This window comes from Pistacia vera, unplaced genomic scaffold (assembly GCF_008641045.1).
Source record: "Pistacia vera cultivar Batoury unplaced genomic scaffold, PisVer_v2 Contig1114, whole genome shotgun sequence".
NCBI classification, from domain to species: Eukaryota; Viridiplantae; Streptophyta; class Magnoliopsida; order Sapindales; family Anacardiaceae; genus Pistacia; species Pistacia vera.
In genome coordinates this window covers 131,944-159,155 of record NW_022195154.1, presented here as the reverse complement: position 1 = coordinate 159,155, position 27,212 = coordinate 131,944, and the positions used below count along the sequence as shown (strand labels likewise).

At 39.8% G+C, this 27,212-nt stretch overlaps 1 protein-coding gene across 1 annotated transcript; it reads right to left on the bottom strand.

Moving 5' to 3' along the window:
- Positions 1-22,437: 22,437 nt before the first annotated feature.
- LOC116141401 lies at positions 22,438-23,529 on the bottom strand. Its single transcript, XM_031426914.1, has one exon. The coding sequence runs from the start codon at positions 23,527-23,529 to the stop codon at positions 22,438-22,440; it is 1,092 nt and encodes a 363-aa protein (XP_031282774.1).
- Between the last annotated feature and the right edge of the window lie 3,683 nt (positions 23,530-27,212).

Sequence of the window (27,212 nt, the reverse complement as noted above, 5' to 3'; positions counted from 1 at the left end):
TTTCTATGTCCTACTGTACCATAAATTATCACAGCTTTCATTTAGAGAGTATTTGATATCATGCGATATGATATTAATGATATTATTAAGTCAATGTATGTATGTCATATAGAAATTTAGTTTAAAAATATTTGCTTATATATATATATATGTGTGTGTGTGTGTGTGTGTTGTATACAAAGTGATATAATCTATATTACTCTTTTATATAATATCATCATTTATCGTTATTTAATTATTATTTATTAGCCGTTTATCAAGCATTTTTTTTGTTTTTTTGGTATATATTCGCTTTTTTCATATATTTTGTGTCACTTTACTCTATAATATTAATTTTAAAGTTAGATGGAAGAATAAAAATCATGTGTGGATTGAATTCATTGGTCTATAGTATAGTTGATGCAATAATACTCTCATAATATTCTAGATTTTTCCCATTGGAAATACAATAAATGAACATTTAATTACCACCCATCAGGGAGTATTGATAGAATTTGAGGTGAGTTTGACTCCTCATCTAATAAAGCCTTGTTGAATGAGAAGATTACCTTCTCTTATAATCCAGTAAGCTTGAGCGTACTCAACTGAACCCGACTCTGATATCATAATAGAATTTGAAGTGTGCTTGACTCCTCATCCAATAAAGCCTTGTTGAATGGGAAGATTACCGTCTAGTCTGTATGAGACTCGAACACTCTCCCTTACGGTTAGTAGGCTTGAGCATGCTTAGTCCATGTGAGACTCTAACATTCTCCCTCACGGTCAAGCCCATATGTAAGGTCGTGCCTGTTGGTGAAGGTAGTTGTTGGCTCTAACTCCTCACCCGCTGGTCAAGCACTTAGCTCAACTAAACCTGGACTCTGATACCATGATAAAATTTGAGATGGGTCTGACTCCTTACCCAATAAGGCTTTGTTGAATGGAAGGATTACCTCCTCTTATAAACTAGTAGATTTGAGCGTGCTTAGTCAGTGTGGAACTCTAACAAGTACAAGTCTATATATTTTACTTTGTTGATCCATGCTCAACAGTGATATAATATGAAAGGTTACTTTAAGAGATTGAAAGATTATTTAAACACTAATAAAAAAATTTAAATTTTGGTCATATGATGAATAGTGAAGATAAATATGTGGAGAATATAAGCCATAAACCCTAGGCGAAGCTTAGAATATATAACCTAGGTCTTTATTATGATTTTTACTTTTAGTGTCGAGTATTCATTGGCCCACTGCACTCGGATTCACAGAACTTTCCTGGTATATATTGAAGAATAAAACAACCAAACGAATATGTTCCATTAACGGGAAAAGATTACATATATCTATTAAATTATATATAAACATAAGTAATGTAAATTTAAGAGAGAGAAGTAGAATAGTTTGTTTATATATATATATATGAAAGAAAAAGTATTCCAAATTCCATGCTGCTTTCGAAAATCAACAACCAAAATCTCAAAAGGTTAGGCAAATCTATCGAGATTTTAGAATACTAAATTATTACCTGATCATCCATCCTATCACATATGTATTATTGGGGGAGAGAGGGTTGCATTTGTTGTTTGTTTCCATCATCACATGCACCAAGTGAGATCGATGCTAAAGAACAAACCCAGAAAGCTGGTCTGAACCCTTGGTTATAAAACAAAAAAAAAAAAAAATATATATATTATATATATATATATATTATATATATATATATATATATATATATAGATGATGATATGACAGAATATTCGTGTAGTATTTTAAAAAATTTATATTTTTTTTTATTTGTAAGGACCTTTTACTGCACAAGTAGTTTATTCCGTACTATACAGACTAGCAGTTAAGGATTTTATTATAGATGATTTAGAATCTAATAATTTCGTGGTTTTAACAATGGAATGCGGCAGTTTCTGACCCAACGAGTTAGTCGTGATAAAACAAGGCTAACACTCGGTTATATCATAACACAAGTTTCAATCAAGAAAGTTAAACCTTAAAATCTGAGTAATTTATTGAATATTTTATATTCTCAAAAGAAACATATACTATGTTTATATATGGTGGTTATAGCCAACTCCAACAAAACGTTAATTAAACAAAAAAATAAAATCCTACTTAAACACCAAAACTAATTAAAACAAGAAATTTCAACCGTTGACTAATTATAAAATAAGAAAATAAAATTTAACTAAATTAAAACTTCCTAAATCAATTAAACTCCTATTTAAAATATAAAAATACTTGAATTCTTAATATGAAACCCTAAATAAATAAGAAAATCAAATAAAGAAAGGAAAAAAAAAATTAAATCCTAATTAAATCCTAATTTAACACTAGAACTGTCATGAGAACTGTCACCCCTTGCGAGGTCTCAGCTCCTTGATCTTCGTCATGAGAACTGTCACCACCTACAACTTCATCACCTGCCATTAGATCAGACGAATTTTGCTTGCTTTGATACCAATTGACGCAGCGAGTTAGCGTGATAAAATAAGGCTAGCACTCGTCTACACCTTTAAAACGATAACATAAGTTTTAATCCAGAAACTTAAACTTTAAAATCTGAATAATTTATTGAATATTCTATATTCTCAAAAGAAACAAATAAAATGTTTATATAGGGTGGTTACAACCAAACCTAACAAGACTCTAATTAAACAAGGAAATAAAATCCTACTTAAACACCAAAACTAACTAAAACAATAAATCTCAACTGTTGACTAATTATAAAATAAGAAAGTAAAATTTAACTAAATTAAAACTTCCTAAATCAACTAAACTCCTAATTAAAATAGAAAACTACTTGAATTCCTAATATGAAACCCTAAATAAATAAGAAAATCAAATAAAGAAAGGAAAACAAAATTAAATCCTAATTTAACACTATTTTCCCTACATCTGTTTCTAGACGGAAGGGCTATATACATTATGAGCCATGGTAACGTTGCAAGTTTTGCGAATTAAAAGGAATTGAAGGAAGTGAGAGCGGCAAAATTTTGCGATGGCTTAACTACTTCTGGATAGTCGAATGGTTCGATAGAGGCTCTTAGGTGTATAAATCCTGAGTTTGAGTCCTTCCTCGATTATTAATAACTTAAAAAAGATAATCACTAAAGCTTTTATTTAACTGGTAATTTCAGGGTCTAGGGGGATTAGTTGAAACACGCATAAGCTAACCCGGACACCTCCGTCTTCAAATATAAATATTTTTGTGTTGGCTTCCATATATAATAGTGATGTCACTATAAAAACCTGCTGGCTAGCTGCTGGTGATAAGCACGCCTCTGCGCAGCAATTTGGACCACATCAAGAAATCTGTAGAAGGCCAATTCCATTCTAGTATCATTAACATAAGGCGTGGTCCTGTGGCTACCTTCTGTTAAGAGGAAGATACATCAACTGTGAACTTAGAGAGCTTTAATTAATATTGTGAATTGCTTAATCATTAAAAGGACGCTGAAGCATACGTTTATAATTATGAAACATGAACAACCAAACTCTTTTATCTAGTACTAGTAAGAGCAATTTGATCAGTGTTTGGTTTACATGGTCCATTCACCAAATAGAATTATTTATGATCCTATTCCCAGCTAGAAAAAGAAAAGTAAAAGTTATGCATTATACATGTTTCTTTGGTTAAAACTTTAGTAAGCCAGTTGTCCTCAAACGCGGTTGCAATATTAAGCCACACAATTGCCGTACTCAGCCAAAACATGAGCCAGGAAATTGACAATGATGGTTGCATATCTTAGTGTTTATATAACAATATATGCACAAGTCTCATCTTATCAGACTCTAAATTTTGCCTTGCATTGCATGGCATTACCTTCGACGAAAATGGAAACAATGCCTGCAAGTTGCCTTCGATTATCAAATTTTTAACTTGGGTTGTTAATTAATGAATTTGAACTGCAAAACTAACCAACTTAATCCCTTTACAACTAAGCCTAAACTTAGGGTCTTTAAGAGCTTTTAACCCCACTTTATTTGTTAATTAAGAGCCTAATTTACAAAACAATGCCTGTATGTATCGTCTCCCCTTAGTCATCTTCATTAAAAAGAATTCAGCCAATTGAAGCTGTGAGAAATATATGGTAATATCAACCAACCCTTAAGTGATCAAGTGATTCGATAGAGATTCTTGGGTGAATTATCTAGGAGGTATTGAGTTCGAGTTCCTCCTCGGTTGCTAATAGGGGTGGCCTCTAAATCTCTTATCCATCCAGTATTTCTAGGGTCTCGAGGATTAGTTGAGATACACATAAGCTGGCTCAAATATCCTGATTATTAAAAAAAAAAAATACGATGATATGACATAATAGGCAGTGGTACGTAGTAAGAGAATTGTGTCATTATTCTCCACATAAATGTACGTGGTAGGCTCTATGATGAGTACAAATTCTAGGGATATATGTATTTATTTAAAATCTCAATTTGCGGATCTTGGAGATCATTTGAAATGTATTATTATATAGAAATATACCATAGACATAGTGAAGGAACATAAATATTAGATCAAACAAAGCAAAGCATGACATCGAATCAAGGAAACACTCATAATTTATTGGTAGAGACGTTATAGTTTGGCGGGGCAGTCATTCACTTTAGAATAGATGCCACTAATTGATTTATACAATCAGATTAATAAAAAATAGACAATCGTCTTCTATCGATTCTTTGGTAACTAGGTGAATGACATCTAATTGATATTGGATAATAGGATAACAAAAATAAAACGATCCTCTATCACTGACACTAAGTATACTTATTTTGGATGAATTAATATGGAGATTTACGTATTCGATATCTGGAATAACAGCTATATCTTGTTCCCACTCCCGCATCACAATTTGTGGACGTAACACTTGTGTTTAGGATAATTTATCATATTCATTGGCAAATGGCAAAAGCTCCTGCTTAGGGACAAAAAGGTATCCCTTTTGGCTAAGATTTTTGAAGGAAAAGCTGCATTTTTCATTGGTTATTAAACTTATATCAAACATATATAATGAGTGGCTTTATAAGAAAGTAGATACAAATACAGCTCTCGATTAGAAATCGGGAGTTCATCAACTTAGATAGAGTGTAACTTACATACATACAAATTTAAAAATAAATGTGAAATATTAATACATAAACTCGTGTAAAAATGTGCAAAATCTATTTATAAAATAAAAGAATTTGAATAGATGGTTTGTGCTGTATTACTTACTACTCTTATCTTTCTATGTCCTACTGTACCATAAATTATCACAGCTTTCATTTAGAGAGTATTTGATATCATGCGATATGATATTAATGATATTATTAAGTCAATGTATGTATGTCATATAGAAATTTAGTTTAAAAATATTTGCTTATATATATATATATGTGTGTGTGTGTGTGTGTGTTGTATACAAAGTGATATAATCTATATTACTCTTTTATATAATATCATCATTTATCGTTATTTAATTATTATTTATTAGCCGTTTATCAAGCATTTTTTTTGTTTTTTTGGTATATATTCGCTTTTTTCATATATTTTGTGTCACTTTACTCTATAATATTAATTTTAAAGTTAGATGGAAGAATAAAAATCATGTGTGGATTGAATTCATTGGTCTATAGTATAATTGATGCAATAATACTCTCATAATATTCTAGATTTTTCCCATTCGAAATACAATAAGTGAGCATTTAATTACCACCCATTATGTTGTATACAAAGTGATATAATCTATATTACTCTTTTATATAATATCATCATTTATCTTTATTTAATTATTATTTATTAGGCGTTTATCAACCAATTTTTTTTTTTTTTCATATATTTTGTGTCACTTTACTCTATAATATTAATTTTAAAGTTAGATGGAAGAATAAAAATCATGTGTGGATTGAATTCATTCGTCTATAGTATAATTGATGCAATAATACTCATAATATTCTAGATTCCCGTTCGAAATACAATAAGTGAACATTTAATACCACTCATTAGGGAGTACTGATAGAATTTGAGGTGGGTCTAACTCCTCACCCAATAAGGCCTTGTTGAATGGAAAGATGTTCAACAGAACCTGACTCTGATAGCATGATAGAATTTGAGGTGTGCCTAACTCCTCACCTAATAAAGTCTTGTTGAATGGAAGGATTACCGCCTGGTCTGTGTGGGACTCCAACAATCTCCCTCACGGTTAGTAGGCTTGAGCGTGCTTAGTCGGTATGGGACTCCAACACTCCTCCTCACGGTCAAACCTATATGTTGGGTCATGCCTATTGATGGGGATAATTGTTGGCTCTAATTCCTCACCCGCTAGTCAAACACTCAGCTCAACTGAACCTGGACTCTGAATACTATGATAGAATTTAAGATGAGTCTGACTCCTCATCTAATAAGGCCTTGTTGAATGGGAGGATTACCTCCTTTTATAAACTAGTAGGTTTGAGAGTGCTTAATCAGTGTGGAACTCTAACAAGTACAAGTCTATATATTTTACTTTGTTGATCCATGCTCAACAGTGATATAATATGAAAGGTTACTTTAAGAGATTGAAAGATTATTTCAANCAAAAAGGTATCCCTTTTGGCTAAGATTTTTGAAGGAAAAGCTGCATTTTTCATTGGTTATTAAACTTATATCAAACATATATAATGAGTGGCTTTATAAGAAAGTAGATACAAATACAGCTCTGGATTAGAAATCGGGAGTTCATCAACTTAGATAGAGTGTAACTTACATACATACAAATTTAAAAATAAATGTGAAATATTAATACATGAAATCGTGTAACAATGTGCAAAATCTATTTATAAAATAAAAGAATTTGAATAGATGGTTTGTGCTGTATTACTTACTACTCTTATCTTTCTATGTCCTACTGTACCATAAATTATCACAGCTTTCATTTAGAGAGTATTTGGTATCATGTGATATGATATTAATGATATTATTAAGTCAATGTATGTATGTCATATAGAAATTTAGTTTAAAAATATTTGCTTATATATATATATATGTGTGTGTGTGTGTGTGTGTTGTATACAAAGTGATATAATCTATATTACTCTTTTATATAATATCATCATTTATCATTATTTAATTATTATTTATTAGCCGTTTATCAAGCATTTTTTTTGTTTTTTTGGTATATATTCGCTTTTTTCATATATTTTGTGTCACTTTACTCTATAATATTAATTATAAAGTTAGATGGAAGAATAAAAATCATGTGTGGATTGAATTCATTGGTCTATAGTATAGTTGATGCAATAATACTCTCATAATATTCTAGATTTTTCCCATTGGAAATACAATAAATGAACATTTAATTACCACCCATCAGGGAGTATTGATAGAATTTGAGGTGAGTTTGACTCCTCATCTAATAAAGCCTTGTTGAATGAGAAGATTACCTTCTCTTATAATCCAGTAAGCTTGAGCGTACTCAACTGAACCCGACTCTGATATCATAATAGAATTTGAAGTGTGCTTGACTCCTCATCCAATAAAGCCTTGTTGAATGGGAAGATTACCGTCTAGTCTGTATGAGACTCGAACACTCTCCCTTACGGTTAGTAGGCTTGAGCATGCTTAGTCCATGTGAGACTCTAACATTCTCCCTCACGGTCAAGCCCATATGTAAGGTCGTGCCTGTTGGTGAAGGTAGTTGTTGGCTCTAACTCCTCACCCGCTGGTCAAGCACTTAGCTCAACTAAACCTGGACTCTGATACCATGATAAAATTTGAGATGGGTCTGACTCCTTACCCAATAAGGCTTTGTTGAATGGAAGGATTACCTCCTCTTATAAACTAGTAGATTTGAGCGTGCTTAGTCAGTGTGGAACTCTAACAAGTACAAGTCTATATATTTTACTTTGTTGATCCATGCTCAACAGTGATATAATATGAAAGGTTACTTTAAGAGATTGAAAGATTATTTAAACACTAATAAAAAAATTTAAATTTTGGTCATATGATGAATAGTGAAGATAAATATGTGGAGAATATAAGCCATAAACCCTAGGCGAAGCTTAGAATATATAACCTAGGTCTTTATTATGATTTTTACTTTTAGTGTCGAGTATTCATTGGCCCACTGCACTCGGATTCACAGAACTTTCCTGGTATATATTGAAGAATAAAACAACCAAACGAATATGTTCCATTAACGGGAAAAGATTACATATATCTATTAAATTATATATAAACATAAGTAATGTAAATTTAAGAGAGAGAAGTAGAATAGTTTGTTTATATATATATATATGAAAGAAAAAGTATTCCAAATTCCATGCTGCTTTCGAAAATCAACAACCAAAATCTCAAAAGGTTAGGCAAATCTATCGAGATTTTAGAATACTAAATTATTACCTGATCATCCATCCTATCACATATGTATTATTGGGGGAGAGAGGGTTGCATTTGTTGTTTGTTTCCATCATCACATGCACCAAGTGAGATCGATGCTAAAGAACAAACCCAGAAATGAAAAAAGTTTTTCAAATAAACAAATAAAAAACAAGTCATTTTCCTGAGTGTCCATATCAGATGTTGTGTAGCTGGCACCAATAAGATGAAGAAGTAACATCTATCTAACAAATGGAAAAGTTTGCACAGAAAAGGCTATTTTGAGTGAACAAAGAAAAGATACTTAAATGGAATAGGGATTTATTGCGCTCAACTGATGATAATATCATAAACACAAAGAGATTGTTCGGTTGAGATACTTTCTTCTTTCTTCTTAATATGTGAACCTTATATATGCAAAAATTATAATGAAACCATGCAAAAATTATATGGTCCCCTCAATGAACCTGTAGGGTTTATAAACTCTTTTGGCTTATGGTTGATTCCTTTAGAGAGAAGGGGTTAAAAGGTCCCCCACTCTCTTCAGGCCCCAACCTAAAAGTTATTAATGCTCTTACAGTATATATAGAAACACTCACTAACCTGTCTGCAAACTGCATGGTTGTAGTCTTGGCGTGACAATATTCAATTTGCATCACTTGGGACCACGCTTACATCTTTTATTTTGTTCTTATTTAATAATTTTTTTAATTTTATTTTTATCTTTTTCAGTCCCCTATATTCCATCGAATTTCAATTCAATTTGATAATTACCCTTCAATCCTCTCTTCATCCATCTATTTATACCCCCCTCTATCCTTTCATCATCTTCATCTTCATCTTCTCTAAAGAAGTAGTTTGTGTTTGTAGTGTGTAGACTCTTTGTAGGTTGCACATTTCTCTTATCGTGCGCCACTATCAGATGAAGCTGCCAGCATGATCTTAACTTTTCTCCTTTCCTGAGGAAAGATCAGATCATCTGGCAGCTTCACCCGTTGTTGGTATCACGAAAAAACCCTAAATTTACATGAAACAAACCCTTAAATTTTCTGTTGTTTAATTTGCTTACACGGCCATGAGGGTTTTTCTTGTTTAATCCCTAGAAAAGGTATGTGATCATATCTCGTATATGATTTTGGTTCATCTGGGTTTCTGGGATTAGCTTTTCTACATATAGATTTTTATATATTTTTTTTACAGATATTTGCTTCTTTTCTGAATAATGTTTTATTGATTCTCGTGTTATTTCCTCTTTTATTATGTGAAACCTACGCAGTCCTCAGATTTGTTGGAGTTTTGGGTGATAATATTTTTGCGTCTCGGTGCAGTTCGAAGATCTCAAGATCCCTTCTTGTGCTTCGGTGATTGAGCTTTAACGTTCATAACCTGCGGTGATGTTTTTTTGTTGGTTAAATCGGGTATGCTTTTCTTTTTGTGTGTATGATGTACTAATCTCATATCTGTTTTATTATAGGGTTATCACAATATAAAATAGAACCCTGGCTTAATTTTTTAGCAACGAATTTCACTATATTATCAACTGCTCTTTTGGAGTATGATTATCGATGAACCTCTCATTTCTATATGGAATTTCTCACTGTTGTCGATTTGGTATTAAACCTCCCTTTTTTTTTTAATCTAGCTAGGGTTTTAACGAAGTGGGTTTCATTCTAATCCGACTGTAATAGAAGTAGAAATTAAATGAGAGAGGGAAAGATCTTGATCTTGAGTTTCACCCTACTTTGCCTATGAAGTTTTTTGAGACTTGCATTTTTCTTTTGGTTTCTCTGAAATTAAGTTTAGGGTTATGACATATACTCTTGAATCCACACTGGTTCAACTTCAAAATCTTATGAATCAGATAAAAAGGGAGAAAGAAAATATAAAGTTTGGCATATTTGTCCCCCAGTTTTTGAGACCTTGCATTTACTTCTATCATATAGTTGTTGGATTTATTGACTCATTCACAGGTTTGACAAGGGTGGTTTTGATTCCAATTCACGCTTCTGACAAGTGAGACAGATCATATTTCCTTAAATAAACAATAATAATAATTGAGTTTGTCAGATATCAGTTGAACTGTTGTCAAAATAAAGATCTCTGTGCTTTTTTTTCTTCTCAAGTAATGAGTCCGTTCATGAAAATAGCAATATAGAGAAAATGCTAGAGATGTAGGGAATCTGAAATGACCAAAGCAATGAAATAGTGGGTTTGTCCAATTTGGTGATTTTTATTTCTCAATCAAGCATCTAGCGAAAATCTTTTTCCCTTTTGGCTTAGGTTTATTTGTGATAGAAGCACGGATATGTACTGCTCTTTAGAGATTCCTTTCAGTACACCTGTTTATTTTCTCAAACCCGGAGAAGATTTGGAGATACTCAACATGGTAACAAAAGAGCAAGCCATTTGAGTTAAGATAACCTACAGGCCATTAAATAAATAATTTGTGTAAAATATGTCTTTGTTTCGTTTTATCTTGTAATATAATGAATGGTCAGCATGAAATTTTCAGAAACTGTGAATTAAACAATAGTATGTGATCAGTATTTAAGCTCATTTTTATTTTCTTTTCAAATTATCTCTTTCTCTCACTGAGAACTCTGCTTTGTCTCTAGCTGAGTTGATGGACTTTGTTAACAAGCTCCATGTGGACAAGATTCCATATATGTAGCTATCCTTTTTTCAGGTATCCAATGATAAACACCACCATACTTTTGATTCACTTGCGCTTTCTAGGGTTTGGGTTTGTCAGAAATCATTCATGAAGGAGCTCAGGTTGTTGAATGGTTGAGGATTCAAATATGAAAGCTTGTTTCATGCTATTTAAGGATGTTATTGGGAAGATCAATATTGTTGTTAGGTCTTGGCATTATCATGACTTTGTTGTGTTTCAGATTCAATGTACGAAAGGCAGATATCAGTAAAAAATTAGTCCAGTTTTGAGTTTATTGTATTAAAGGCAGTTGGTATGGGAGAATAAATTTCCTTTTGCGATATAACTATGCTCTGTTACTTGATAGTTATCGCTAACTTGTGTAATATTGGTGAATAATTGACACGTAGTACTCATATTAAACGTTGCTTTGCTTTTCCTTTCTAAATACTTTAAATATTGTCCGTGTTCTCCATGTTGAGTGTATTTGTTTGCCGTGATTTGCTTTTTCCTCAGCTTGATGCATAACTGGGATTGAATTAACCTCAGAATTCAATATAGAAGCTGTTTTGCATCGCAAAGAACAAAGAAATTAAGGATGAGAAAGGCTAGTATGAAACTAACATAAGAACGGAGCTCTTATGTGTGATTATCTTGTTAAATATTTTTTAGCATTCGGTTTGAGTAAATCACAAAACCCAAATATAGTATGTTGAACTATAATTTGATGAAGTGTTTTGAGTATAAGTTTTAACTTTATGCTTATCTGTGCCTAAGTATTATACATAGTTTCTTGTTTGTATGAACTTATGCACGTGGATATGACACGACAGCAAATTTTTCGTGGGCATTACCCTTTGTTAATGAGGCTTTGGAGACGATTTGGTCTGTCATTCCGCATTACTTTTTAGAACGAATTTTTCACTTTCTTTACATTTTTTTTTTTAATTTCTTGTAGTGTGATGTGGTTTATCATCTAGGCTTCTGATTGTTCTTTCAAATTTGTCAAGAATCTACTAGCATTAATGGAAGATATGAGATAAGTTTTTAAGTTTTAACATAATATGAAAGCGATGAAGATGCATGAATAGTGTGTATGTGAGAAATGAGTGCATCGTTTTGTTTTGTTTTCAATAAAAATATTATTTTATCAAGGTGAGTTTCATAATTATTGTTCGTTTTTTATAAATATATACAATCTCAAAAGAAAGAGTACAAACCCACAAAGAAATAAATGAAATGTAATGCAAATGAATGTGCTTCCTGTGTAGGGGTTGGATTTATGGCATACTGCAGCTTACAATTTATATACATGACTCTTATGAATATTGGTGAAGTAATTGTAGTTGTACTTGACCAATGTTTTCTTTGGTCATATTTGCGATGAATGATTGTTTAAGTATATTACAATTGTTGTGAAAAAAAATGGAATATAATGCTAATTACAATTGGATGAATTATACATATTAGATGAACAAATTTGTTGAATGTTTGCAATAGAGTCATTAATGCTTTTTGCCAAAATATAATTTTAATTTCACAAAGACATTGGGGTAACTTCAGTTTATGAGTAAAAACTAGTAAAACTTTTTTGGGCCATCGATATTCATATGTATCCTTATGTAATACGATGTCTCTTTTGAAATTTTATAATTAATTCTCAAGTTCCGTAAAGTTGAAAAAAACCAATCTTCAAAGTGAAAGTTGGAAGATAAGTGAATAGTGAAGTGAAATAATGAAGTCTGCAAAGTAGGGTTTGAGGTGTGGGAAATGATGTGGCCAACTACCCTGTTTGATTTTTATCTCATGAAATGAAATGATGAATGGTAATGGCATTCATTCATTGTGAAACACATTCACAATCTAAACTATATTAATTTGTTTCATCCTTTTTTACATATCATATTCTGCATTAAAAGCACCAATACTACAATACTACTCTATTTCATCTGTTTGCTCTCAATTAAGGGAGTTTTTGTTGGTTTTTAGACCTAACTCCTCACCCAAAAGGCCTTATTGAGTGAGAGGATTGTTCACTCTTATAAACTCATTAGCTGAAGTGTGCCTAGTCGATATGAGATCTCCAACACTCCTTCTCACAGTCAAGCCTATATGATCCACTTGCCTATGAATGGATGTAGTTTGACAGCCCACCGTTGGTCAATCACTCAGCTCAAATAGGGCTGCCTCTGATTCCACTTGTTAGTTTTTGAGCCTAACTCCTCACCCAAAAAGCCTTATTGAGTGAGAGGATTACCCACTTTTATAATCCTATTGGCTTGACCGTGCCTAGTCGATATAGGATCTCCAACAGTTTTTTTATCTTCACTTTGGTCGTCTTCTCTTGGGGATAAAAGGTTTTCACAGCAACTAGAATTTTTCATTCTTGCAAAAGAAATAAGAAAATAATAGAAGTTTATACCTTCACTCACTCCAATCAAAACTTTTGAAGCTCCACCATCTAAATGAAGTCGAGGAAACTATAATTATCTGCCCTTGTTCATATGTATCAGAATTTGACTGGGTTTCACCCTCCCTTATAAGTGAACAAGCCCAATTGGCCAGTGTAGACGTAAAAATCTACCTATACGGAAGGGGAGTCTGATCCCGTGAGGTTGAGGCCACTAGCGATTTGCTGCACCTACGCACGTAGAGAAACAAATGCGTGAAGCGAATGAGAAACACCGGGGTGGTGTTTGCCGTAGGCACTCCAACGCTCAAGTCAGCAAGGCTGAAAGAGGCTAGTATAGTGAAGGCTAGGGAGTAGAGAGGTTACCGGAAGTCTAGTCGGAGACTGTGACTACGGCAGTGATGTGAAGCTCTCAAGTAGAAGCTTCGGGTGTGAAGGTGTAGTGTAATGTGTCCTTTGTGAGAGGGCTGACCTTCGTTTATATAGTGACTATCTGGTCTCCCAATCCTGGTAGGAGTAGGAGTCCTAATGTGACTCTGATGCAAACCCTAGAAAAGTTAGGGCGGCGATGAGCTGTCTTACCAGCGTCCGAGAAGGAAGGTGATATGAACAGGAAAGTGACTTCGAATAGGAACTGATCAGGAATAAGAATGTGATCAGTAGGGGCCGTGGGCTCTGATCTCGCCTATAGACCCATGAAGTGAGCTGGAATTGGGAGGCCCATGCCCAGATGGTTTGGGGCAGGCCGCATCTCATATCAAATGGGACTAATTTGGCTTGGGCCTCTTTGAGATTGGGCCTGGTCTTTTCTTCACTGGTAGTCCTATTTGCCTATTTGGGCCAAGGGTGATTTTTGACCCTAACAGTTTGTCCCCCACTCTTTGAGTTAACAGTTTCTTAAGTTAGAGAGTAAGTAGCGATCGAGGCGAGCTCGGTCTTCCTTCGTGGACGAATGATTGTTGGCATGGATGATCTGACTGTTACAGGTGATTCTTGGTTAGACGTCGTTCGGTATCCATTCCTGATCTGGAGTATGCCATCATTGCAAAGTAGTGCGCCTAATCATTGTGAAGGGCCGAAGGGGAAGAGACAACCAGGCCCCGGGGGCTTATGCGCTTGTTCGGTATGTCTAGCCAACTAGAGAGGTGAGCTGCAGTAGAATAGTTGGGGTGTTCGCTCGTCATGCCTGGTCGACTGAATTAAGGATAATATTGAAATGAAGGTTCACTCGATCGGAGTACATGGGTGATCGGGTGGACGAGATAGTGGACCTCAATCAAAGACTTTCCAATCGTCCGCTTTGGAAGGGCGAACGGTCGAGGCCTCCTGCCTTGTTCTTCTAAAGAGGGCTTGCACTGGGCCGTTCCAAGCTGATCGACCGGTCGGCCAGACTTGTCGGGCCGGTGAAGCATGGGATATTTTGAATGCCTTTGGAAGTCAAGGGTTGAGTCGGTCGGGAGGATCGAGCAATGGATTGGAAGAGGAGAGCTTCGATATTTGTTACCCACTCGTCCGCTATGGAAGAACGAATGGGCGAGGCCCCTACTTTTTTTCATCTGACAGCTCGAGCCGTGCTGTTCGAATCTAATTGACCAGTCGGGAGGACCTCTTGAGCTTGTGGATCGCGGGGGCATGTTGGGTCCATTGGCGGGCGAGTGTTGGCTCGGTCGGGAGGTTAGGGCGGTCGATCCAGACTTCTATACGCCGTTGCAGTTTCCTAGGTGCCACAGATGCATGCCACATGTTCGGCGGAGATCAAATCCTGATTTTCGAGGTAGGAAAATGAAAAGGCATTCTGGCTCGTAGCCAATCGTGGGTCGCCACGTGTTTTAGCCAGTCAGTTTTTCCTTTTAAAAATGAATGAACAGACTGTTCATCTCCCATTTGCAATTTTCCTCTGTTTGTCTACCGAACCAAAGTTTTTTCTTCTACGTTTTCAGTTTCATTTTAGCGACGACAGCTTCTCTCAGTAGACTCCGGCTCTTTCACGGTAAACAATCTTCTTTCACAACGTCTTTTTGTTTCTTCTTTGTGTTTGTCTTGGTTGTTGGCTGATGTCTTGGAAAAATAGGATGAAGTTTTTAAACTTTGAATAGTTTTGACTGGTTTTGAGGAGTTTAGAGTATAGATTTTTAGAATAGGCATGGATTTTGGTATTCCTGGTGATTTTCCGGCAAGTTGGTTGGTTTTTGGTGTTTTTCCGCGTGTTTTGGACAAAATGGGGAAGGAGAAGTCGAGTTAAGTATAATTTGGTTCGGTCGGTCTGCCTAACCGAATAGGGTGACAGCTTGGGGAGTTGTAGGGGAGATAGGTCATCAAGTCCATCCGACTGAGTGGAGAGGGGGCGTGCGTAGAAAAAGGGTGGTCGGTCGTCCGGACCGAGCGGATGATTTTGAGTTGGTGAATCGGTGAGCAAGGGCGGATAGGCTCAGTGTTGGATTGAAGGCGAGTCAGTCAAATAGGGCGAGCGAACGAAGACTTGAACTAGGACCGTGTCAGTCGGCAGGTAGGGTCGACCAGAGTTTAGGAGTGAAGTTTCCGGGTAGGTTGACCGGTACTGAAGGGCGAGTGATTACTGTGTTTGTGGGCTTCTATGGTCGATAGCTCAGGCCTAGTGGTCACTTAGCACTTTGAATTTTTGGGAGTCAGGATCAAGGCTTGAATCGGTCGGTCGGGTTGGGCGATCAAGCCAACATGTCAGATTCTGAATCGGCTAGCTCGAGTGAATTGGTGGTAAACACTGGGGATGAGTATCAGCGTGCCCCGACTATAGTGATGATGCCCGAAGAGGGTGTCCCGATTGGGGTACCGACTGAAGTTAGTGTAGCTGGCCCAGGTACGAGTACTCCCGGCCCGAGTGGTTCGTGCATGCATGGGGGAAGTGGGGAAGACTCCGAAGGAGTTGGTAGTCCATCCTCGTCTAGTAGTAGCTCTAAGGAAGAGCCGAGCCAATAGAGCAGCGAGATTTTGACTAGAGATTATCCGCCCGTGCTGAAGGATAGTGATGTGTGACGCATCCAGACCTGTATCACATTATGAGTTCGGTTGATATCCGGACGCCGAGATCGTACGAGCGGGTCAATTGGGAGGCACAAGGTTGGACTAGGGTTTACGAAAAGTGGTTTCATGATGGGTTGAGGCTACTCGTCCCTCGCCTCGTCTAGGAGGTATTGAACCACTTCATGATTGCCCCATCTCAGCTTATGCCTAATGCTTGGAGATTGCTGATGGCTTTGGAGGACCTCTGTGTTCAGAATCAAGTGAGGTTCGGGCTGTACGAGCTGCTGTACTCATACTTTTTGAAGGAGAAAGGTCGGTATCTGTTGAACTTGAGGCATGATCGGTCTCACCTGGTGACCGACCTGCGGTCCAGTGATAAGAACTGGAAGGACCGATACTTCTTCCTGTGGGGTCAGGTTGTTTTTGGAGAGAGAGGTCAGGGAGAGATCCCGATCGGCTAGCGAGCTACTGGTGAGAACTTAGTTGTTTCTTTTGTACTTTTGATTATTAAATCTTGATTATGTTTTTTGTTTGCAGAGCTTGAGTTCAATCGGGCTAGGCAGAGCGGAGACGGCTTGGACGTTGCGACTCAGAAAGTGTTAGCCATCCCATTGGAGCAGAGGGATCGGCGAGTAGTGCTAGCAGAGTCCAACCTGAGGACTAGCATTCTTTGGGCCAAAGTAGAGGCGATACAGAGAGGTACTCCCTTCCCCTCGCTGAAATAGACTTAGGATGTGCTTCTGAGTTGATACTGCAACTATATCATTTTTGGTGAGTTCGGGCTGAACCCACTAATCGTTGGAGAGTTTGCACTTGCAGAATCACTGATGAAGAAGTTGACCGTCCCGAGTGCGAGCGAATCTATTGCCCGACGTCGAGAGAAGAGGAGGAGGGAGTCCTTGGCCAGGGAGGATAGGAGAGCAGAGGATGTGTTAGCGATGTCGCTGAGTCAGCAGCCTGTAGCTGGAGCTAGGTCGTCTCAGACCGTAGTCATGGATGAGGAGGTCGGGACGATTACGATCATGATTCCGGCTAATGCATCAACTTACTCTGATGCGACTATCATGAGTAAGTTGGCCGACTCATTTTTGTTCTCGACAGACGAGGCACGTCTGAACCAGATAGGTGCAGTTACTACGATTGATTGGGGTGTAGCCCATGCCGTTCAGGTATGACAGTAGTATTTGATGATTTTGTTCCTGAATTTCGTTCTGATGATAATGTTTTATTGTGCAGGTACTCACTAGCAGTCTTCATCTGAGGAAGTCTGTCGTGGCGCAGGAGAAACGGATATAGGATGTCTCGAAGGCCAACACCAGCTTGCGCCAAAGAGAGGCAGCAGCCCGGAAGGTCGAGCAAGATTTTCAGCAGCGTCTGAGAGATAGCAAGCGTGAGTTGGAGCAGTTGAGGCGTGAGTTGGCTGAGAAGACCGCAGAGATCGAGTCTCTTAGGGAGCAGTGTATTTCCATCGTTGATGACGCTATCATCAAGGCTCATGGTGAACTCATGCTTGAGTTCAAGGAAGGAAAGACTTCTTACTGGGATCCGAACGAAAACATCCAGCTCATGCGGGAGTTGTTGGAAGAGGGAGTCGGTCATCCGGAGGGGCAAGACGAGGAACAAATGTCTGACCTTGCTATTCAGTCGGGGCTGTCGGATGTTGGGGATGCAAGCGACCGGGCTGCTAGGACAAGTGCTGGCGGTGCAGACATGATGATCGAGTTGGAGATGCAGGAGGCGACTTGTACTGAGGATAGTTAGCTTAGTTTTTCCTTGTATTTTGGGGCCTGCGATGCCCTTTTTCTTGGCATGTGCCCTTTTTTTGTATTTTGAATTGAGCCGTTTGAGGCTATCTATATTATACTCGGTTGTTCTAACTTCTGATGCTTTCTTCATGGATGAATGAGTTGTTCATTGTTTCTTTACTTGTAGATGCACCAAGTCGTGTTTATTACTTTAGTGTGGCTGCCCAGTGGCTAAGGCATGTAAGTCTTATGTTGGGCTAGTTTGGTGCTTTGCTTATTGCCGGTGTAAGAACCATTCATTTGGTCTGGCCGACCGAGTACGAAGTCTCTTGGACTGGGTGAAGTCAATCCGGAGGTGTGAATCCAACTTGAAGGTGTGAATAGTAGGTTGAGCTGAGCCAATTTGACGACATCCCTTCGTGGATCGGGCAGGGTCGACCGAAGATGATTCCGTGAACCGAGTGGGGTCGATTTGAAGGTGTTATCATGAATCGAGCGGGATCAATTCGAAGGTGTTATTGGCAGATCGGGCAGGGTTGATTCGAAAGTACGAAATCATGGATCGAACAAGGCCAATTTGAAAGTGTAATCGTGAATCGAGTAGGGTCGATTCGAAGGTGTAATTTTGTGGATCGGGCGTGGCCGATTTGAAGGTGTAATCGTGAATCGAGCAGGGTCGATTTGAAGATGCGATTTCATGGATCGAGCATGGCCGATTTGAAGGTGTAATCGTGAATCGAGCAGGGTCGATTTGAAGATGCGATTTCGTGGATCGGGCATGGCCGATTTGAAGGTGTAATCATGAATCGAGCAGGGTCGATTCGAAGGTGCAATTTCGTGGATCGAGCATGGCCGATCTGAAGGTGTTAACAATAATTGATCGACCGGAGTCGATTAGGAGATGAAAAATTTCTGAATAATACTTCATTAATATTTGGCCATGAGGCCGATTGTCTAAGAGGAGGTGGATAGGCCCACTCATCCTTTTTAAAATAAATAAGGAAAACTGAAAAAGATAAGTTCACCTAGAAGAAGTAGCGTTTAAGGTGAAGGACATTCCAACTGCTACTGATGTCTTTGCCCTCGGGGGTTTGGAGTTTTTAAGCACCCTTCCCTGCTTCTTTGGTTATCTTGTAGGGGATTTCCCAGGTGGGGCTGAGTTTGCAAGAGTTGATCTCCTTGGTGTTTTGAAAGACCCTACGGAGGACCTAGTCGCCTGTCTTGAAAGTTCGGATCCTTACGTTGTAGTTGTAATGTCAGGCAGCCTGTTGCTGATAGACTGCGTTACGGATGCTTGCCCGTTTGCATAGCTCGTCGATAGTGTCTAGGTTCTAGTAAAGGTTCTGGTCATTTGATTCCTCGGTCGCCCATTGGTGCTTGGTGGACAGGACTGATACTTTGGTTGGGATGACTGCTTCAAAACCGTATGTGAGGGAGAAGAGGGTCTCGCCCGTTGACGAGCGAGCCGTGGTTCGGTATGCTCAGAGGACTCCGGATAGCTCATCTGCCCATGCACCCTTGGCTTTTTGTAACCGCTTCTTTAGTTTCTGAACGATGGTCTTGTTTGACGACTCGGCCTGGCCGTTAGACTGGGGGTTGCGGGGGGTTGAGAAGCTCAATTTTATTCCCCACAAGTCACAGAAATCCCTGAAGCCTGAACTGATGAACTGGGATCCATTGTCGGTGACGATCTCCTTCGGTATGCCAAACCTGTAGATGACATTCTTCCAGATGAAGGCTTTTACCTCTCGGTCTCTGACTTGTGCAAAGGCTTCGACTTCGGCTTTAATCCACTTGGTAAAGTAGTCTATCACAGCAAATATGAAGACTCGTTGTCCGAGTGTAGTCGTTAGTTTTCCCACGATGTCCATTCCCCACTTCATAAAGGGCCAGGGTGTGAGGATGGAATGGACCCGCTCTGGTGGGAGGTGTGAGACATGAGCAAACCTCTGACAACTGTTGCACTTCTTCACATAAGCGGCCAAATCAGTGATTATGGTCGGCCAGTAATATCCAACAATGATCACCCAATGTGCAAGGTTGCGTCCCCCCAGCATGATTTCCACATTCGCCTTCATGTAACTCGGCAAGGACACGTTAGGCCTCCTCTGGGCTTGTGCACTTGAGGTAGAGGCCCGATGATGATTTTCTAAGGAGTTGGCCCTCATGTATGGTGAATCTGGTGGCTCTTGCTTTTAGTCGTCGTGCCTCGTTCTTGTCAGCTGTGAGTTCGTCATTTTCCAAGTATCTCACTATCGGAGTCATCCAGCAGTCGGCTAGTTCAACACCATGGCTTCCTCAGGCAGCTCTTTTAGTTATTGTCCCTCCCAGTTGGCGGGCCACTGCATGAATAATAGAGGGATGGATGACTGGGAAGAGCATTTGAGGGCCAAGCCGAGATTGGCAAGGGCATCAGCATGGGAGTTCTCATCGAATTGGGCCTGCATTTCCTTGACCATGCTTAAGTAGGATGTCATCTTCGAGTTGCGTGCTTGATACGTACCTTGCAGTTGATTGACCATGAGCTGGGAATCAAACTTCACCTCTAGTTTCTTTGTTCTAATTTCTTTGGCTAAGGAAAGTCCAGCTATGAGGGCCTCATATTCGGCTTCGTTGTTCATGCACTTGAACCCACACCGTATTATCCATTGGATGATGTCTCATTCTAGCACAATCAGTACCACTCCAAGTCTGCTTCTATTTACGTTACTCGAGCTGTCCACTAAGAGGGTCCACTTGGAAGGTGATCCGCCGTTCATGCATAACAACTCACTTTCTGCTTGAGTGGTGGTATTCGAGGTGAAGTCAACAATAAAGTCAGCTAAGGCCTGGGATTTGACGGTGGTGCGAGACTGGTATTTTATGTCGAACTCACTGAGCTCTACTGTCCACTGCATGAGTCGGCCTGATAGCTCTGGTTTGTGCAGTATCTTCTTGAGTGGGAAGAAGGTGAGTACAACTATTGAGTGGCACTGAAAGTATGGCCTGAGCTTTCTGGATGCATGGATGAGGGCGAGGACTAATTTTTCCAGCTGACTGTATCGTGTTTCCGCGTCAAGGAGTGACTTGCTTACATAATAGACCAGCAACTGCTTCGTTTCTTCTTCCCGAACCAATACTGCTGAGATGGCTATCTCTGAGACCGCTAGGTAAGAGTAGAGCTTCTCCCCGTCCATAGGTTTGGAAAGGAGCAGAGGGGAGGTCAGGTACCTCTTCAGCTGTTGCAAGGCTTCTTCACAGGAGACGGTCCACTCGAACTTCTTGGACTTGTTGAGAGCATAGAAGAAGAGGTGGCACTTATCGGCTGACCTGGAAATGAAGCGGCTCAAGGCGGCTACCTGTCCTGCAAGGCGCTGGACGTTTTTGAGGCAAATTGGAGACGGTATACTAAGGATTGCTCTGATTTGGTCTGGGTTGGCTTCTATCCCTCGCTGAGTCACCATGTAGCCTAAGAATTTACCTGACGAGACCCCGAATGAGCACTTGGCTGGATTTAGCTTCATGTTGTACTTCCTGAGGACGGCGAATGCCTGCTTGAGGTGGTCGAGGTGCTGTTCGGCCATCAGTGACTTGACGAGTATGTCGTCAATGTATACCTCCATGGTGTCTCCGAGGTACTCGGTAAACATCTTGTTGACCAGCCGCTGGTAGGTGGCCCCAACGTTTTTCAAGTCGAATGGCATCACCTTATAGCAATAGGTTCCCCTTTCCGTGATGAAGGTTGTCTTCTCTTGGTCGTCCGGGTGCATCAAGATCTGGTTGTACCCTGAGAAAGCATCCATGAAACTAAGGAGCTCGTGACCTGCGGTAGCATCGACCATCATGTCGATATGTGGGAACGGGAAGGAATCCTTAGGGTAGGCTTTGTTCAAGTCTGTAAAGTCGATGCACACTCTCCATTTCTCGTTCTTTTTCTTTACGACTATGACATTCGCCAGCCATTCGGGGTAGTGGACCTCTTTGATCATGCCATTGTTCAGGAGCTTCTTGATCTCTTCGTTAACAATTCGGTTATGCTCTGGTGCGAATTTCCTTCTCTTCTATTTCATTGGTGGGTGATATGGGTCTACCTTGAGCTGGTGGACCATTGCTTCCGGACTGACTTCGGTCATGTCGGCGTGGGACCAGGCAAAACAGTCTTGGTTCTGTTTGAGGAATTCTATCAGCTTCTCTCTTGTCTCAGGCTTGAGGCGGGACCCTATGTGTGTCTTTCTGTCGGGATCGTCCGGATGTATCTGTACTTCATCCAACTCTTCCATAGATGGTTGATCCGGCTCAGTTGGTGGGGTCGGATGAATCTATAATTGCTATGAAGAGTTACCCTTGCCTTTGAAGGCATTCTTGTAGCAATCCTTGGAAGTTTTAAGGTCACCCTTGATCTCTCGTACCCCCCACTTGATTGGAAATCTGATAGTCTGGTGGAAGGTAGATGGGATCGCTCGCATGTCGTGGCTCCAAGGTTGGCCCAAGATGATGTTGTATGGCAAGGGGCAGTCAATTACTAGAAAAATGGTCTGTTTGTTCACTCCGCCAGCATAGATTGGGAGGATGATCTCCCCGATAGTATACTTCTGCTCAGAGCTGAAACCAACTAACAGCGTTAGCCGCCTGTTGATGTTTGCCTCTTCTAGTCCCATAGCCTTCACTGTTTCGAGGAATAGGATGTTTGCTGAAGAGCCTTCATCTACGAATACTCTTTTCACTAGGATGTTGGTGACCTGCAGGGAGATGACTAGGGCATCGTGATGAGGAACGGCCAAGGTGACCGGCTCGTCATCTTCAAATTGAATTACCTGATGAGTGTGTGATCGTGAGACCGGATGGATGGACTGGACTTCATGGTGGTGGTTGGCTCTGGCATATCGCTTGGCTGATGAGTAACTTACCCCACTGATCTTTGATCCTTCGGAGATGAACGAACAGAAACCTTTTAGTATAGGTTCTCGCCGAGGTGGTGATGGTTCTTTTGAACTTTTATGGCTAATGGTGTTCTTCCCCTTATCGGTTAGCAGATCCCGGAGGTGTCCCCTCTTTAGAAGTATAGCGACCTCTAGTCGTAAGGCGATGCAGTCTATGGTGTTGTACCTATGATCGCCGTGGAACTCGCACCATTTGGTCTTGTCTCTCCTTGTCTCAGGATTGAGCTTGCCTGGCCACTTAACAGTGGATCCCATTCCCTTCATAATCGCGACGACCTGTGTTGGCTTAACATTGAGGCTGTATTCCAGTATTTTGTACCGGTTTGATCTGAACTGTCTGCTGTCGGTTCTTATCGACTGGCGATCATACGGCTTCTTGACTCTGCTCGAATTGTGTGCTGGGGGTTGGTAGCGGTGCTTCGTTGGCCTGTGCTCTGGCTTCCTGTCATTCCGCCTTGAATCGTATTTGGAGTGAATCATTCAGTTTATCTCATCCTCCTCCCATCTTATTTGGATCACTGCCCGGGCCAGGGCGTCTTCCATTGTGGTGCAACCTAGCTTTGTAAGTTCTTTGTATAGCTCTCCGTCTGGGAGGAGACCCTTCCTGAAGGCATCTACGGCTGTCTCGGGGTTACATGTAGGGATGAAGATCTTCTCTTTGTTAAACCTGCTGACATACTCTCTCAGTGGCTCACCCCTTCTCTGGTATACTCTGTATAGGTTGGTAGACAGCTTCTCGAGTTTCTTGCTGCTGGCGAACTGTTCCGCAAATGTGTCGGTGAGTTGAGCGAATGAATCAATGGATCCGTTCGGGAGATTCGTGTACCATTGGAGTGCTGGGCCGGATAAGCTTGAACCGAAACTTTTGCACATGCAGACTTCCTTAAGTGGTCGGGGTATTGAGATGGTGAACATCCGCTGCTTGTACAAGGTTATGTGATCGTCTGGATCGGTTGTGCCGTCATATAGTTTCATGTTGGGGATGATAAACTTCTGAGGCATGTCGGCTAGGGTGATCTCATCCACGAAGGGTGAATCCGCGTAACAATGGGGCCTGCTCTTCTTGGTTGGGATCGGTATTCCTGGAATGTTTCGCATCACTGCTTCCACGTCGGTCAATCTCTTGGCTAGTACCTGTTCCATAGGAGAAAGGGACGCCACTAGGTCATCCCGCGTGACCGGGTCAGCCTTTGCAATTGTCTTTGGTACATTCCGTTGGATCATCCCTCGTGGGGTAGTCTGACAATTTGTTCCTTCGTGCGTTCCCTGGTAGCATAGATCTTTGTTCATTCCTTCCGGTTGGATGACTCCCACGGTAACTGTTCTGGTGTTTCGCCCTACATGAATGGTCAGGGGAGTCCTCTGATAGTCATTCGATTGGTCAGGATGGATGAGCTCAGGTGCTGTGGTTTGTTTAGTTTGGCCGTTCATCCCGTGAGGATGACCGAGCTGAAGGGAGTATGTGTTGGTATGATTGACTGGAGGTAAGGTGGGATGGTTAGATTGGGTTAGTCTTGTGGATGAGGGCTTTCTGCCACTAGATCATCTTGATCTTGACGCTGGGATGAATCGGCTGAATGATGTTTTACAGGCATATCTTTACCTCCATGAATCAGGACAAAATCGTCAACCACAGATGAGTTTAACGGACGCGGTCTTTTGCTGAAGACCGAGGGTCGGTGCTCTGGCATATGAAGAGGTTGCATGGATGGAACGGGGGCGCGGAACCGATTTGGGGGTGTCTGGCCAGGCAAGAACTCTAAATCATAGAATTGACTAACATTCTCCTTAAGAGACTGGTTTTCTGACCTGATGGATGCGTTTTCGGTCTGGTTTGCATTGTTCTCGGCTTCCAGTGCAGCTACCTTGTCCGAGTTCTGTTGCATGAGAGCGGTCAGAACCTCCAGTTTGGCCTTGAGGCCGGGATTAGCATTGTCGGAGTTGTCAGCCATGGAAAGTTCCTCTACGTAGCAAGGTTCGTCGAGCCGAATGATTGCTAGAGGCCCTACGGTGGGCATCAAACTGTAGACGTAAAAATCTACTTGTACGGAAGGGGGGTCTGATCCCGTGAGGTTGAGGCCACTAGCGATCCCCTGCACCTGCGCACGTAGAGAAACAAATGCGTGAAGCGAATGGGAAACACTAGGGTGGTGTTTGCCGTAGGCACTCCGATGCTCAGGTCAGCAAGGCTGAAAGAGGCTAGTATAGTGAAGGCTAGGGAGTAGAGAGGTTACCGGAAGTCTAGTCGGAGACTGTGACTACGGCAGTGATGTGAAGCTCTCAAGTAGAAGCTTCAGGTGTGAAGGTGTAGTGTAATGTGTCCTTTGTGAGAGGGTTGGCCTTTGTTTATATAGTGACTGTCTGGTCTCCCAATCCTGGTAGGAGTAGGAGTCCTAATGTGACTCTGATGCAAACTTTAGAAGAGTTAGGGCGGCGATGAGCTATCTTACCAGCGTCTAAGTAGGAAGGTGATCTGAACAGGAAAGTGACTTCGAATAGGAGACTGATCAGGAATAGGAATGTGATCAATGGGGGCCGTGGGCTCTAAACTCGCCTATAGACCCATGAAGTGAGCTGAAACTGGGAGGCCCATGCCCAAATGGTTTGGGGCAGGCCACATCTCATATCAAATGAGACTAATTTGGCTTGGGCCTCTTTGAGATTGGGCCTGGTATTTTCTTCACTGGTAGTCCTGTTTACCTATTTGGGCCAAAGACGATTTTTGGCCATAACAGCCAGCTGTTAGGATAGCTTTTTTTTATTATCTCCATGAAGTTGAACTGCCCTCGGAACTCAATATTACTATACTTTCTGCAATCACACAATGCTTCAAAGACAGTTTAAGTGAATTACCAGCAGTCTCCTTTTGCGTGATTTAGCATTCATGAACAACAAATGACCTTCCTGTTTTATGGTCTTACTTGCCTTATCAGTTGTGTCTCTTGTAAAAGACATGACTCTTCTTATATTTAGTTTGGTGCATAAGATTTATAAATTTTTATCGACATTTCACATTTAATCTGATTGAGTAGAACTCCACCTTGCTCAAAACATGTCTTAACAACTTCAATTCTGTTTGAGATCCAACTTCATGAACATGTATTTTGTCTAATATTTGCAGATAAGTAACTCAATATCCGGTAACAATTAAGATACAGAAACATAAACATGCACACTTTTTATCTCTCTACATTAGTTTCATCTCTTTGTAAATATAGATAAAATGCTATAAATTGCACAGGTAATTGAATCGTCCGATGCTTAAGATCACTGCTTTCAAATATTCAATATAGATTATACTTTCTGTGATCCACCAATTTTGACTCAAAGCAGGGGAACTCTTAGCAGGGTCCCGGTGAAACTTTAATTTTTTGCTAGGGAGAAGAAGAGGGCCTGGCTTAAAATCTCATCAATTTGGTATAATCTTTTTTCATTTTTTTATTTTTTTTAATTTTTTATGCAGTATAAGGCAAAGAAAATATAAAGAGTAAATGACATATTTTCATCCTGAGGTTTAGCGAAATCCTAGAGTGATACCTCTAGTTGCATTTATTTCGGATTCTCATTTTTAAACTAATATTGTTAGTAACTGTTAAAGGTAATCGGAAACGGTGAGTGAGATCGACAAGTGAAGATATTGGTTTTGTAGAAGAGATTGCAAGGAGTTCAATGGTGGTCTCGGAAGTGATTTTGGACTTTGGGATCGATCGAAAAAACAAAAACCGTCAGCTTAGATGCTACTAATGTGAGCCGTTTTTTGCTAATATGAGCTAATATTTTACCAAAGAAAGTGCTGATGCACTTTAGTGTGCTAACATGCGTCACGTTATAATAAAAAGTTGAGAATTTATTAAAATAATAGAAACGGCATTACTTTAAGAATGAAAGTCTAGAATAATTACAACCGGTAATGTCAACTTAAGATTTCGCTAAACCTTGATAAGAATATGTCGTCTGTTCAAATATAAATAATCCATCGTGTTTAGTCGAATGGTCAACCCTATCCCTGTTTACTCCCACAAGGTCTTCATGGACACATGGTCACAGAAACCATATTTAACCGTTTCCAACATATATTTACAATAAAGAATTTAAAAAATAATAATTTAAAGTACCGTATGAACGACAACTCTTTACAGAGGAAAAGACTTGTCTTGCAAAAG